Genomic DNA, 15,626 nt, shown 5'->3' with positions numbered 1-15,626 from the left:
TGTGATTCCACATTGTGAAATTTCTGCTTTCAGGTTGTTGTTTTTAAGCTTGGGAAATTACACACAAAAATATACATTCTCTAGACTGGGCCTAAGTTTCTGAAATTGACTATATATCAACTTGACAGTGTTTCCTTAAAGGTTGAAGCTTTAGCCTGACTTTCCCAAACACCATCAGCCAAACCTATTATTTGGCAACTCACTTGCTACATCCTACAAGGTAAGTTCTAGCTAATGGATTTGGTTCCCAACCGGTGCATTCAGAGACATCTGGTTGGGGAGGCCTCAGAAAGAGGTTCCTGGATTTTAGGATGGAAAAGCTCTGGGGAGAATAAATTCCTTCATCACCTCCCCATTCCCCAGATACCACTGTGCATGGAAACAGAGAAAAACAGCTAATACTACTATAAGATCACAACACTTCCGCTAGAAGCGTTAAGTAGTTGTTCTGGGCTGAGTGGAATGGTGATCATGTCAAGGGGATGATTCTCCAGTGAACAGGGAGACAAGCTTGCAGAGGATCTGTCTACAACAGTGGTTTTCAACCTGTGATCCACGGACCCCTGGGGGTCTACAAACTAGGTCTAATATTTCCAAAGAGGTCAGCACCTCCATTTGAAATTTTGTAGGGGTCCGCAAATGAAAAAGGGTTGAAAACCACAGATCTAGAGTTAATAAGAACAGTTTACAGGTGGTCTGCTCTGGGCTTCCGATTGTAAACGCCTTCCACGTCTGCAAGCCAAGCACTCAGCACACACTGGGACATCCTGGAAATGCCAATGCAGCAGTGCGCGCTCCTACAGCGACCGGACAGGATTGCTCATGCTGCACTAGCTGCCCCTATTGTATGCATGTCCGAGAGACTCCATGGCAATCCCGGAAACTCCCCGCGCATTGAGCCGCTGGGCGGTGATGAGCTCCTGGCCCTGCTGCAGGCCATGGATAAACTCGCAGAGACCCGGGATTTCCCCAGGACTGTGCCACGGTGCCCGGGCTGCAGAGAAACGCTGCAGGGCTCCCCCGGCCCCTTACGGCGGGTGCTGTTTGGGGAGCCCACCCAGGGGACCCTCACCCGCTCTGGGCCCCCCTTGACGGGTCCCTAGAGGCTCAGGGTGGGCTCGAGCAGCGGCAAGGCCAGAGGCCGCCCATGTTATAGAGATGGGATGAACGCTCAGCCCCGCCGGGCTCTCACCCCAGCTCAGGGCGGCTGGTTGCAGGGGGAGGAGGCGGCCTCAGGCCCTGCTCTGGGGTCCCGCAGGGCCGAGTCCCAGCCCAGTACAGAAGGCCTCGCTATGGCCGCGCGTCCCCGGGCCGGCTCTCACCTGTCCTCGCACCCCTGGCACTTCACCTGCACCGGCACCAACCGGCCGAACAGACTCTCCGCCGCCATCTTGCGCTTTGAGTTTGGCGCTCGGCTCCCGCGGGGGGCGGGGCACCAAGATGGCGGCCGAGCCGGCTGCGGCCGGGGGGCTCCGGGCTCCTGTGCCCGGACGGTGCGGTTACTTCGTGGAGCGGAAGAAGCGGTTCTGCAAGATGATCCCGGCTCAGGGGAGACGCTTCTGCGGGGAGCACGGACACCAGGAGGTACCGGGGCGCCGGGCACTGCCCGCCCGGCAGGCAGACCCGGTCACGGAGGGGTGGCTGGTTGGGCCCCTCACCTTCGGGGCTTTAGGAAGGGGTGGGGAGTCCCTCTCCTGCGGGCTCTTTTATAGCCCCCTATGGACTCGTTTGGGGGAGGGGCTGGCACGTATCCCCAGAGCGAACCCCATAGAGACGGGCCATACTCGCCAGGCTTCCCCGCGGGTTGGTGAAGGCTGTGCCCAGCCCGGCTCCTGGGGCTCACCGCCCTGCTAAGCCTGGCGACGGCAGTGTCAGCGCAACCCCCGCTGCTCCGCCGGGCCCCGGGCTGTTGGAGTCAGAGCCTGCGTGCAGTGATCGCTTGGGGGGGAGGTCAGCCTCTCACCCAGCTCCCCAGTAGCTTCCCAGCCGGGGGAGGAGAGGGGTGTTGTCCCCCATCTCCTCTGCCAAGTTTTCTGTGCTTTGAATTTCTTGCTAAATCTGCTATAATGGTAGTTACTCTTCGCTTCAGGATCCTCAGGTGACGTCCCCTTCTCGGAAAGCTTACTAAGGGTATGTCTACACTACGGGATTAATCCGAATTTAGATAATTCGGATTTGAGAAACAGGTTGTATAAAGTCGAAATGAGTGCGGCCACACTAGCACAGTAATTCGGTGGTGTGCGTCCAAGTACCGGGGCTAGCGTCGATTTCTGCACCGTTGCACTGTGGGTAGCAATTCCATAGCTATCCCATAGTTCCCGCAGTCTCCCGCGCCCATTGGGATTGTGGGTTAAGATCCCAGTGCCTGATGGGACAAAAAACATCGTCGCAGGTGGTTCTGGGTACAGCCTCACTTCCTCCCTCCCTCCCTCCCTGCATGAAAGCAACGGACGGCAGACAACCATTTTCGCGCCTTTTTTCCTGGGTGGGTGAACACTGCAGACTCCATACCACGGCAAGCATGGAGCCCGCTGAGGTCAAGACAGCACTCATGAATATTGCAAACACCTCGCGCGTTCTCGTGGAGTTTATGCTCAGCCAGGACCAGAAAAACGAGGCGAGGAGGCAGCGGCGGCGGCAGCGCAGCGACAAGCATGATGAGGACATGGACACGGACACGGAATTCTGTGAAACCACAGGCCCCGGTGCTTTGGAGATCATGTTGTTAATGGGGCAGATTCTATCCATGGAACGCCGATTCTGGGCAAGGGAAACAAGCACAGACTGGTGGGACCGCATAGTGTTGCAGGTCTGGGACGATTCCCAGTGGCTGCGGAACTTTCGCATGCGTAAGGGCACTTTCATGGAACTTTGTGACTTGCTGTCCCCTGCCCTGAAACGCCAGAATACCAAGATGAGAGCAGCCCTCACAGTTGAGAAGCGCGTGGCGATAGCCCTGTGGAAGCTTGCAACGCCAGACAGCTACCGGTCAGTCGGGAATCAATTTGGAGTGGGCAAATCTACTGTGGGGGCTGCTGTGATGCAAGTAGCCAAAGCAATCACTCAGGTGCTGCTACGAAAGTTAGTGACTCTGGGAAATGTGCAGGCTATAGTGGATGGTTTTGCTGCAATGGGATTCCCTAACTGTGGTGGGGCAATAGACGGAACCCATATCCCTATCTTGGCACCGGAGCACCAAGCCACCGAGTACATAAACCGCAAGGGGTACTTTTCAATGGTGCTGCAAGCACTTGTGGATCACAAGGGACGTTTCACCAACATCAACGCGGGCTGGGCGGGAAGGGTTCATGACGCTCGCGTCTTCAGGAACACTACTCTGTTTAAAGGGCTGCAGCAAGGGACTTACTTTCCGGACCAGAAAATAACCGTTGGGGATGTTGAAATGCCCATAGTTATTCTTGGGGACCCAGCCTACCCCTTAATGCCATGGCTTATGAAGCCATACACAGGCAGCCTGGACAGGAGTCAGGAGCTGTTTAACTACAGGCTAAGCAAGTGCAGAATGGTGGTAGAATGTGCATTTGGCCGTTTAAAATGTCGCTGGAGATCATTATTGACTCGCTCTGACCTCAGCCAAAGAAATCTCCCCATTGTTATTTCTGCTTGCTGTGTGCTCCACAATCTCTGTGAAAGTAAGGGGGAGACCTTTATGGCGGGGTGGGAGGCTGAGGCAAATCGCCTGGCTGCTGATTACGCGCAGCCAGACACCAGGGCGATTAGAAGATCACACCATGAAGCGCTGTGCATCAGAGAAGCTTTGAAAACCAGTTTCATGGCTGGCCAGGCTACCGTGTGAAATATCTGTTTGTTTCTCCTTCATGAAAACCCTCCCCCTTTACTGACTGATTTTCTGTAAGGAACCCACCCTGCCCCTTCCCCCATCTTTCTTTCAAACCAAATAAAGTCACTATCATTTAAAAATCATTTATTCTTTATTAATAGATTAGAAAAAGAGGGAGGGAACCCGGGTGGTATTTGGGAGGAGGATTGCTGGGAAGCAAAAAGCCACAAAGAAAAGGTTAAAAAAATGACAGCCTTTTGCTTGGGCTGTCTACTGGGGTGGAATGGGAAGGTGTACGGAGCCTCCCCCCCCGCGTTCTTACACGTCTGGGTGAGGAGGATACGGAACATGGGGAGGGGGGAGGGTGGAACAGGGGCTGAAGCGGCAGTCTGTTTTCCAGCAGCCGTTCCTGAACCTCCACCAGACGCCGGAGCAGCCCCAGCGTTGCATCCTTCATCCTCTGGTCTTCCTGCCGCCATCTCTCATCTCGATCGTCCCTCCTCTCCTCACGTTGGTCCCTCCTCTCCTCACGTTGGTCCCTCCTCTCCTCACGTTGGTCCCTCCTCTCCTCACGTTCACTGACTTCTTTCCTATACTTTGAAACTGTTTCCTTCCACTCATTCAGATGAGCTCTGTCACTCCTGCTGGATTGCATAATTTCAGAAAACATGTCCTCCCGCGTCTTCTTCTTACGACGCCTTATCTGTGATAACCTTCGGGATGGAGGAGGGAGGCTTGAGGAATTTGCAGCTGCTGTAGGGAGGGGAAAAAAGAGAGAATTGTTTTAAAAGCTACATTTTGCAGAACAATGCTTATACTCTTTCACGGTGACCAACACTGTTCACATTACATAGCACATGTGATTTCTGTGCAAGGTCGCATTTTGCCTCTTAATGCTGAGTGCTTGTGGCTTTGCTGCTAGAGATCACAGGTCTGGGCAACAGAATTCGGCTTGCATGCGGCCATGGTAAGCCATTGTTTTACAGCTTCTGCACCCTCCTTTCCCACATACCAAGCATAGCCTGTAGAGTGCTGCAGAAGCCTGGCCAATCTCAGCCAGTTCGGGGGGGGGGCAGTGTGGGGGGGCTTGTCTGGGCCCCTTCAGGCAAGTAGAGTGCTGCGGTTTTTCTGTTAACATTCAGCAGCACCAGAAAACAAACTAACCCCCCCGCCCCCCGCCATGAATTCTCTGGGATGATCACGGTACCCCTCCCCCCACCGCGTGGCTGGTATCAGGGAAGATCCCTGCAGGCACCAAACTACCCCCCCCCCGCCGCCGACCCCCCCCCTCGCCATGAATTCTCTGGGATGATCACGGTACCCTCCCCCCACCGCGTGGCTGGTAACAGGGAAGATCCCTGCTAGCCAAACGCGGAAAACTTCAGGGCCAATTTCCCATCTGCGCTTGGCTAACTGCAGGGAAGGATTTATTTTCCGCCACAGGCAAACAGCCCAGTAGGAACGGCCACCTCTGTCCCCTTAATTAAGTTCCCGTATTTCAACCAGGTTACCAGGAGTGATATCACTCTCCTGAGGATTACACAACAAGATAAAGAACGGATGTTGCTTGAATGCCAGCAAACACCGGGACCATACGCTGCCAGGCTTTGTCAGGCAATGATACCAGATTACTTGCTGCAAGCATGGCGTGGTCAAGTGTCCTACCATGGAGGAGGGAATAAGGATGCACTGCCCAGAAACCTTCTGGCAAGGCTTTCGGAGTACCTCCAGGAGAGCTTCATGGAGATGTCCCTGGAGGATTTCCGCTCCATCCCCATACACGTTAACAGACTTTTCCAGTAGCTACAGACTTTTCCAGTAGCTGAACTGACCGCGAATGCAAAGTCAGGCAAAGTAATCATTAAAAACCGTTTGCTTTTAAAACAAGTTTTATATTTTAAAAGGTAAACTCACCTGAGGTCCCTTCCATGGGGTCAGAGTCTTGGGTACTGGCTTGGGAGGCTTGGGAGGGTACTTCAGTCAGGGTGATAAAAAGATCCTGGCTGTTGGGGAGAATGGAGTGCTGTGTGCTCTCTGCAAGCTCATCCTCCTCCTCCTCCTCTACCCCATCGGCAGAATCCTCAGGCGTCGAGACTATCCCCGACCCAGAATCCACGAACAAAGGTGGGGTAGTGGTGGCAGCCCCCCCTAGAATTGCATGCAGCTCGGCGTAGTAGCGGCATGTCCGCGGCTCTGACCCAGAGCGACCGTTTGCCTCCTTTGTTTTTTGATAGGCTTGTCTGAGCTCCTTGACCTTCACGCGGCACTGCTCAGAGTCCCTATTGTGGCCTCTCTCCATCATGCCCTTGGAAATTTTTTCAAAAGTTTTTGCATTTCGTCTTTTAGAACGAAGTTCTGCAAGCACTGAATCCTCTCCCCATACAGCGATCAGATCCAGTACCTCCCTCACGGTCCATGCTGGTGCTCTTTTTCGATTATCAGCCTGCATGGTTACCTGTGCTGATGAGGTATCTGTGGTCACCTGTGCTCTCCACGCTGGGCAAACAGGAAATGAAGTTCAAATGTTCGCGGGGCTTTTCCTGTCTACCTGGCCAGTGCATCCGAGTTCGGATTGCTGTCCAGAGCGGTCACAATGATGCACTCTGGGATAGCTCCCGGAGGCCAATACCATCGAATTGCGGCCACACTAACCCTAATTCGAATTGCTAAAATCGATTTTGGCGCTACTCCGCTCGTTGGGGTGGAGTACAGAAATCGATTTAAAGGGCCCTTTACATTGAATTAAATGGCGTCGTTGTGTGGACGGTTACAGGGTTAATTCGAATTAAAGCTGATAAATCCGAATTAAAGTCGTAGTGTAGACCAGGCCTAAGAAATCACTGCTGGCCTCTGCAGAGCCTGACCTCGAGCTAGAACCCCAGAAGGTGTAGGTAGAGTAATTACTGCCTGTCACAAGGGACCAGGCATACCTGTGCGTCTCTGGGCTTGGTGGTGTATTAAGGCCTTCACTTGCACAATATTCCTCCATCCATCACCCAGTTAAATTGCATGGTTTATCCAACTGAAACACATTGTATTTCTCCATTTGATCTAATTCCAATAAATCGAGGCTAGCAAAGATTTTTATTTTTGTGACCCACAGACACATTTCTAGACAGATTTTCTAAAATTAGGACATTGACCACACCATAACTTTGTGCTAACAAAATAAACATTTTCTTTCCCACTAGGAAGAAAATGACAGGAAAAGAATTCCATGCCCTCTTGACCCAAAACAGTAAGTGTGTTTTAAATACATTCGTATGTTCATTGTTAAAATTGTGACTGTCATTGCTTATTTCTTTTTCTCTGATTTTAGCACCGTATATGAAGATCAATTACAAAAACATTTTAAAAAGTGTAATTCAAGAGAGAAGCCGAAGCCTGTAAGTGTGATGTAAATTAAATGCCATATAATTGTATATTAGAGCAGTATAAACTAAGCAGTGGCACAAATTGGAGTGGAGGAGAGTCGAACACCCATGGTTTTTGCATTTGCTCAAATTTCCATAGGCCGCAGAGCCAGGGGGCAATGCCCTGACAACTTTTAAGCAGTCGCCCCATACTAGATCAGTATGGCTGCTGCCGGAGCAGCGTGGAGTGTCGTTCTGGCTGTATGGTTGCAACGCTGCTGATGCTGTACAGACAGAGGGACAACAGGGCCAAATGGTGTTAAGACCTAGTGCATGGAGTCTGTTCCTGTATGGCAGTGCTCCTGCAAATTTTGGAATCCTCCAAAAGCTCGACTCTTGGAATCACTGGCTTATGCACTGTGTGGGTAAGAGAGAAGGGAGACTCCAAAGCCCAAGGAGACATGGGACCAGTGGTATAGAGAATTTATCATTGACTCAAATCAGAGAGAGAATTTATCATTGACGAATCAGAGAGTAATAGTCCTTATAGAGAGCCTAATAATAGGGAGAAACTGAAGCTATCAAGTGCTGGATTAAATGAATTGATGGCCGATGCTGTATGCATGAATCCAGTGTATGTAAATTTGTGATCTTACTTTCAGATAATTTTTTTGGCCAGGAATGGAAGTGCTGTCCAGGCACTCACATTGAACTAGCTTTCCCCAAAAATGTTCCTGGGGAGCATTGTCCCACCAGGCCCCTAGAATTAATGATTTATGACTTCTGCTGTGAATGGATCTTGTATATTCTGTTGAGTATTGGGGTTGATGTGTCCCCTTTCAGATTATGTTAGCTGAACTTGATGCACATACAACAACCAAAAATATTAAGTCAGCTCTACTCTTTTATATTTATTATCCCTGAATAATAATGCATCCGAAGAAGTGGGTTGTAGCCCACGAAAGCTTATGCTCTAATAAATTTGTTAGTCTCTAAGGTGCCACAAGTACTCCTGTTCTTTTTGAGAATACAGACTAACACGGCTGCTACCCTGAAACCTGAATAATAATGTTGACTGAGGCATTTCCCCTCCCCCCATACCCTGTCATGAAATTAAATATCTTTCTTTCTGGTATGTGTTAAGAAGGCAGCTTGTTTTTTTTAAACGAAAGAGTCTACCATATGTTAAGCCTTGCTTGATTTCCTTATATAGCTACATGATGTAAGTGGCTTTTGCCCATAATTGAGAACTGGATTCAGATATATATTCAGTGATCCAAATGCCAGTGTACTGCAGTGTACTTCTTTCTGATGAATACTGTGCTACCAATGCATCTGTTTGACTATATAAAGCTTAAAATATTCCTGTATATATGAAATGTCAGTAATCAGGAAGCTTAAAGAATAACTGCTTGAAAGAGAAATTCCTTTGATTATTGATTCTTGTAGTACAAATAAGATGCAAAGTGCTAGTACAAGACAGGACTCAGCCTTACAAAAGCATTACTACTGTAGTGCTTGCTATGGTGCTTAGTCCCATTGAAATCTATCAGACTAATCACCCTAGTAAGCACTACACCCATTGGAGAGTGTTTGCAGAGTTGGGCCCTAAACCAGAGAGAGAATCTTTTCTCAGAACTGCATTCTTCATTTGTAATTATTTGATTTTTGCTAGGTGAATTATTGTCAACACACTCTGAAGCATTCTTTTGCTTTACATGCTCTTCTGTCTTTATTAGAATCTCCTTGGTTTTCATGCTGTTTTTATTTTTTTTTATTAAGGCCTACTTTGTTCAAGATATTAATGCAGGATTAAAAGATGCAACAGAAATACTTGACGAACAGGTGAGTCCATTTCTCTGTTATTTTAAGGAACAAATAGTTAAACAAAAAGGTTCTCCTCCTTGTTTTATTTTTTGTATTTTTTTTTCCAGCAGTTACCAATTTCTTCCCTGTCTAAAGAAGAGTTAGAGGACTTGATTAAAAAGCTGAAAAAAGCAAGTAATGGTGAGTCTGCTTAATTTTGAAATATTTTAAATTGCTTTCTCCAGAATTGATCAAATACTTCATGGCTATTTTAGTGTTAAATATCTTCCAGAATTAAAAAAAGAAAAGGAGTACTTATTTTTGTCACTTGTCGTGATCTGAAATTGAAATATTGTAACGGTTAAAGAACTACCTACATGACACTGTTAGTTAGTATTTTTTCCTCATCTCAGTCTTGTTTGTTCTTTTGAATAAAAGTTAATTTTGTTTTTAATGAAATTAATGACTTTTGTTTTACATTCTTCTTTGTGCACCATGATTAGGTGGTGACATTACAGCTCTGGGAAAAGCATTTATTAGAAAACTGTTGCTTCTGACCCATTAGAGAGCAATTACGCTTGTGTTGTAGATCAGTGGTTCTCAACCAGGGGTCCAGGACCCGTGGGGGCCTGAACAGGTTTCAGGGGGTCCGCCAAGCAGGGCCAGTGTTAAACTCACTGGGGTCCAGGGCAGAAAGCCGAAGCCCCGAGTCCTGAACCCTGATACCTGGTGCTGAAGTTGAAGCCTGAGCAACTTAGTTTTGCAAGGCCCCCTGTGGTATGGAGTCCTGAGCAATAGCCTTGCTTGCTACCCCCTAACGCCAGCTCTGGCTTTTATATGCAGAAAAAAGTTGTTGCGGCACAGCTGGGCCATTGAGTTTTTATAACATGTTGGGGGCACCTCAGAAAGAAAAAGGTTGAGAACCCCTGTTGTAGATTATTTTGTTGATGGCAGAAGATAGGGAAATTTTCACATGTTGGATTAAAAACAAAACTACATGTTTGGAGTTTGAAGAACATTACCTATAAGATTATCACAATTTTTAGGTGTCAACTTGTGGACTTAAACTATTTGATAGTGTCCCTTTTACTTGTTTCCAGTAGTCAGTATGCTAACTCTGTAAAGTCTTCAGAGTCAAATATTTTGCATACTAAGTACTGTATGCAGTCACTTCAATATGCAGGTGGGAGCTAGATTGATGTTAGGTGGCCTTTTTAATTGAATCTATGAAGAAGAGTACTTCTGCATTTGATGCAGGTATAAAGCCAATACTTAAGGATCAAATGCTGTCCCATCAGGCCTTACAAGAAGCCTTAAATGACCCAAAGAATGGAGAGTCTGCTTTCAAGCACTTGAAACAACAGGTATGGCCATTTCCTTACTAATGGCTATGGTGGTCTTTACTGTAGTTTTCTTCTTATGGATTCCAGCTAATCCATACTACAGTTGTTTCACTTAAAAGAAACTTGTAACAGTTCCAGATTGTACCCATGCTGCCAGTTTAAGTATTAGTCTATGGATAGTACACTCCTGTTTATTCAAATGGACTGGGGGGTGGGGGAGGAACATTAGAAAGTTTCAGATAAACCGGCGGTCAGATAAACAGAAGTGCTATTAACTAACTTAGGGAGGACACTACATGGAGGACACAGTGTGGATTCAGTTCCCTTTATTCAAAAATCCTAGTTACCTGGACTATATCGACCCCCTACATTGTCCATAACTGCTTTGAAATTATAAGTGTTAGTAACAGAAGTTTATTTTGATCCTGAAATACCTAACAAGCTTGTCTTCTCCTCATTCATGAGCCTAGATTATCCCCTCTCACGGAAAATGTATGAGGTTATAAAACTCTGAGATTTGCCTTATGATATTTTCAGGGAATTGTGCCCTTGAGAAGGAGGAATTTTTATAGGATACAGAATGACTGAGCGGTGAGAACTTCCAACACAGCAAATCCTTTGAATTCTTGGGAAAGGGAAGCCAGAGAATGATAAGGGCGAAAGGGCCCATGGGAATAATAGTGATTCCTATCTCTTTTATATAGTGCTTCCACCACCTGATCTCAATGTGCTTCACAGTCTTTTTAATGAATTTATCCTCATAACACTCCTGTAAGTTAGGGAAGTACTATTATCTCCCTTTTGCAGATGGAGAACTGAGGTGCAGAGAAGCTAAGTGACTTGCCTACTGGCAGAGCAGAGACTTGAACCTAGATCTCCCAAGTGCTAGGCTAATGCCCTAAGCACTGCCATGTTGGTGCCTTTCAGCACAACGCTATGTGTACAATTCAACTGCAGTAGCTACAGAGAGGGCTCTGCAGAAAGTGATGCTTCACGAAAGTCCACTGGAACATCCATGTGACTTTTCCAAGGATTAGCTGAGAACAATACTCCAATGTATGCCTGGTCCCTAACTCTACCCCCAAAACCCAGTGGATAAGATACTGTGGGTGTTAGAAAAAGGAAAAGATGATGCCATGGAGGCAGCCCTTATTTCCTCTGCACTCTGGATTCACAACATCTCTACCCCTGCATTCATGAAAGAGGTGTTGACATTCTGCAGCATGGTTATTTAATCAATACGAGCTATGGGAGAGACTGCTGATTGTGAGTTAAGTTAGCATTTTTCCCACAGAAATGATCAGACAGAATGTATATTTGGCTTGGTTCATAAATAATCTTTTGAAGTTTGTAGGCTTCCATTTTAGGTAACATGGAAAAGTTACATTTGCTTGGGCCAGGAAGATGTTTTATTGAGTTTGGAGCTGGACGAGGAAAGCTGTCTCACTGGGTTGATATTGCCTTACAAGATGCTGAAAATGTTCACTTTCTGCTTGTTGAAAGGGCAACTACACGATTCAAGGTAAGACAGTCTATAGTGGAGTTGGCCAAGTCTCATTTTTGGAATTGTTGTTCTTGGTAAATGTGCCTTTTTCTCAGAAAGTCTGATTACCTTTTAAAGGAAAGGTGAAAATATATTTATTTCTCAGATAAGGGCATTGAAAAGTTAAGGGCTTTGAAAAATTTAATTGATCCTTATTGTAGTTTTAAGGCATGCCAGTAACACAATTGGGGTACAAGATGCCTGCTGGCTGATACTGAAAATGTTAATGTTCATTTGAAAGGGGCTTGTTTTGTTTTTAAAAAATTAATAACCTTAGCACATTCTTGTAATTATTTATTAGTTAGGTGCCCAACACTTCTTAATAATGTGATATCCTATTCACACAGGTAGATGGTAAACACAGAAAAAGAGACTACATATTTGAAAGGCTTCAAGTTGATATCCAGCACTTATGTTTAAGTAAGTTGCTACTTGGCTTGTATAACTATCAGCAATACTAAGATGGTTGCTTAAAAACTTGATTGTGTAGTATCAGAGTGCAGGAAATTTTTACATTAGTATAGGTTAATTAATATAATGTTTAGAAGACTGTTCTCAGTGTTTTGGTCATTTTTATGTTGTACTCTTTTTTCAGTTACTAGATGGGTATTATATAATTTCTAACAACGTGTACAAATTATCTTGAATTTATAAGACTTTATTTTGGGTCAGAATCACCAAATAAAAGAGAGCCTGAACAGTTTCAGGGTTAGATGCTTTCACTTGTGTATTTTAGCTGTGCTGTATTTTGATACAAGTATCATTACTGAGTGAGGCAAGTCTCAGATGTCCTTATTAACAATGAACACGGGGATTCTGGAATACCACGTTCAAAAGAAGTTGCATTAAATTTAGTGGGTGGCTTATGGTGATGAACAGAACTTGCATTAGTTAAATGGATAAAAGTGATTACCACATTACTTAACTAATGTAATCCAATGCATTGCCAGCATGATTCAGATCCTGTATTTCATGAAAAATATATATGTATCTCCATGCCTTTCCTTATGTTATTATAACTTAACTGGATCCATTCTCTGAGGTACGGGTGACTCTGTTCCCATCTGGTGTACCACAGTAGTAGTATATATTGTACTTGTTTTGGTACCACAAAGTCACTTAATTCCTTATAGGTATATCTTTCATGACTAGATCATGTATGTTTGGGCCATACAGACGGTTGAAACTTTAAATTATGAATGGCATATGTAGAAGGAGAAAAGAATACCGAGAATAACATTTTATAAATAATGAGCAAGAATGTTTGCTAATGAAGGAACATGGTACATTGTAGCATGTTAAAAAGATAATTTATATTAATCTTGTATTTGTCTTCTCTAATTAAACTGTACATTCACTTGGTTTACTGTAAGTTAACATTAGAAAGTTACATGTGACTATTAATCCACCATGAGTAGGACAGATGAACTTATTAAAGCACAGGACTAAGAATACAAAAACCTGATATTTATTACCAACTCTGCCACAGGCTGTCACTGTGATTCTAGGCAAGTCACTTGATGCCTAGTCCTGCTCCCAAAGTTTTTAATGGGAACAGGTCATGGTTTTAATTTCTGCCTCAGTTCCCCGTTTTTGAGGCGTATGGTAAGTCTAAATCAATTGATGTTGGTAAACTGCATAAAGATCTATAGCTGGAAGGCTCTATAGATATAGAGTATTACTACTATTCAATATATGGATCAAGTTGGCCTGCAATGTATGAACGGTGTCTTCTGTAGTATTGGGTTTTTTAAGTATTTGACAGATTTTGAATTGCTGTCTATTAGGAAATTATCTTATGTCTAAATAAAGTCTCGATTGATTCATTTATTTATTGAGGAGACATACCACAAATAGCTTGAACTCCCCACAGTAAGCAAGAACTATTTTCAAAGTTTTGTACTTTTCTGCTTTTTATTGGTGTACAAAGAGAAGTATTGACTTTTGCTGCACTAGTAACATAATGTTTGTAGACTAGAAGGGAACGTGTCAGAGAGGAAAATTGTTTTATTTCCAAGCTGCTAACAATGAATGTTTTAAAAAAGTTCCTTTTTAAGTTAAACTTATTCCCTTTGTACAATTTGAAGTTGTTTAAAAATAAGGAAGAAAAAAATAAATGTGCTATTTAAACATACTATATAGCTATTCTTTTCAGTTCATGAAAATTATACTGTATTATGTTTCCATCTTATCTTCTAGTGTGACATAACACTAGCTACCCTTTCGAGATGCAGACAATTGAAGTTTTTTTATAATAATTGAGGCAGGAATTTTACTTGAGTTTTCTGACCTATTGTTTCAGTTATGTGTGCTGGAATTATATTACCCAGCAAGATGATGTCCAGCTCCAGTAATCCAGGTTCTGTTTCTTTCAGATAAAGTACCTATTCTTGAGAAAGAAAAGTTTCCTGTGGTAGGAATTGGAAAGCATTTATGTGGTGCTGCAACAGGTATGAACTATACGAATTGGCGTAAGTGCAGCTACAAAGCGGAATGCTGATTCTAATCCTCTTGAATAATTCGATGCTTCTAACAGTTTTTTTTGTACTATTTTTTTCTGTCTAATTCTTTGACTGCTGCCTACTGTACCAGTTGTGTTCTAAATATCCGCTGATTTCAGAGGAACACTACTTGGATGATGGCAAGCAGCAAAGGGGTTAATCCAGATGGAAATAAACATTAATGGTTGTGTACAGCAAAATGAAGAATGAATGTTTTATGTAATTGTGTTCTTAAACTGACAGAAACATGTTTTTCATAGTACTTTTCTTCCCACTGTCTTAGGCTTGGACAACAATGTTGGAAAAACTTAACTTGATTAAAAATGTCCTGGACAACTTGAATACTGTAATATAGTAAGATCATTTTCAACTTGTCCAAGACATTTTCAACCAATTAATTTTTTTTCAGCTTTACATCCCAGGTATGTGGGGAAAGGTGTTTCAGGTATGACATTCTGTGTGTATGTATTATATACATTCTATTGGGACACTGTTAACCATGATGTCTTTGTAATGATATTTACAATTCTTAAGTAAATGGATTGTGTGCTTTAATTCTGTCAGACTTCTACATAAACGTCCTCTTGTAATAAAAAGGCCACGGAGCTGAAGTTTTCCCAATGACCTGTGGAACAAGTATTCTCAAGAGTATTGGTCACTAACAAGTCAGATAGTTGTGACAGGATCCCCCAGGTACAACCTGGAACCATGGGACCACTGTGTCGCCTTAACTCTCTAGCCTGGGTTGTCTCTCACAAAGCTATGTCAGTGACGAGCAGTAACACCCCTCCAGGCACTGTGATTTCTCAACCATCAGCATCTGGAACCCCACACCCAGCTATATTCTGCTCCCTGAGCCACTCATGAATCATACAGAGAGAGGCACCAGTCAATGGCCCCAGCCTTGAACCCCAGAAATATCCTATCTTACATTGCTCAAGAGTCCCTTGGACAGTGTAAGCTAATTAATAAGTTCACCAATCCGACAAAAGGGTAGTGGATGTGCAATGGCCTTTGTTAAGCTGAGCTGAGATTCCCCAAGCACTTACACCAAAAACACACAGTCTTAGATATAATATAAAACAGATTCATTAACTACAGAAAGATAGATTTCAAGTGACTAAGTAGCAGGCATAGAGAGCAGAGTTGGTTACCTAAGAAATACAAATAAAAATACAGTCTAAATTCTTACTTTAACAAACTAAGTGAGATTTGAATCAAGCAGTTTCTCACCCTAACAGATGTTGCAGGCAGCTTACAGTTCATCAGTGCACAGAC

The 15,626-nt window shown here is 44.5% G+C and overlaps 3 protein-coding genes across 5 annotated transcripts in view; 1 reads left to right on the top strand and 2 right to left on the bottom strand.

The window, feature by feature from the left end:
• The window catches only part of SASS6 (SAS-6 centriolar assembly protein), a 34,052-nt gene extending 32,650 nt beyond the window's left edge, over positions 1-1,402 (bottom strand). Inside the window, exon 1 of the mRNA XM_054037087.1 lies at positions 1,323-1,402. Coding sequence (XP_053893062.1) covers positions 1,323-1,390 — 68 coding nt within the window. The 5' untranslated portion in view covers positions 1,391-1,402. The remainder of the gene's footprint in view (positions 1-1,322) is intronic.
• The window catches only part of TRMT13 (tRNA methyltransferase 13 homolog), a 16,695-nt gene continuing 2,465 nt past the window's right edge, over positions 1,397-15,626 (top strand). The window contains exons 1-9 of one of the 3 annotated variants that reach the window (XM_054037089.1): positions 1,397-1,584; positions 6,994-7,040; positions 7,122-7,188; positions 8,938-9,000; positions 9,093-9,162; positions 10,219-10,325; positions 11,659-11,826; positions 12,195-12,267; positions 14,223-14,297. In XM_054037089.1, the coding sequence (XP_053893064.1) occupies positions 1,441-1,584; positions 6,994-7,040; positions 7,122-7,188; positions 8,938-9,000; positions 9,093-9,162; positions 10,219-10,325; positions 11,659-11,826; positions 12,195-12,267; positions 14,223-14,297 (814 nt within the window). In that variant the 5' untranslated portion in view covers positions 1,397-1,440. Of the gene's footprint in view, positions 1,585-6,993; positions 7,041-7,121; positions 7,189-8,937; positions 9,001-9,089; positions 9,163-10,218; positions 10,326-11,658; positions 11,827-12,194; positions 12,268-14,222; positions 14,298-15,626 lie in introns of all 3 variants that reach the window. The other 2 variants (XM_054037088.1, XM_054037090.1) reach the window with 2 other exon arrangements.
• LOC128841733 (SRRM2 protein homolog rsr-2-like) lies at positions 4,040-6,320 on the bottom strand. Its single transcript, XM_054037091.1, has 2 exons — positions 5,717-6,320; positions 4,040-4,555 (listed from the first exon to the last, which is right to left on the bottom strand). Exons 1-2 carry the CDS (start codon positions 6,249-6,251, stop codon positions 4,041-4,043), a joined length of 1,050 nt encoding a protein of 349 aa, XP_053893066.1. The 5' UTR covers positions 6,252-6,320; the 3' UTR covers position 4,040.

Source organism: Malaclemys terrapin, chromosome 8 (genome assembly GCF_027887155.1).
Source record: "Malaclemys terrapin pileata isolate rMalTer1 chromosome 8, rMalTer1.hap1, whole genome shotgun sequence".
In the NCBI taxonomy this organism is placed as follows: Eukaryota; Metazoa; Chordata; order Testudines; family Emydidae; genus Malaclemys; species Malaclemys terrapin.
The sequence above is the reverse complement of the archived record's forward strand: the minus strand, read 5'-3'. Positions and strand labels throughout refer to the sequence as shown.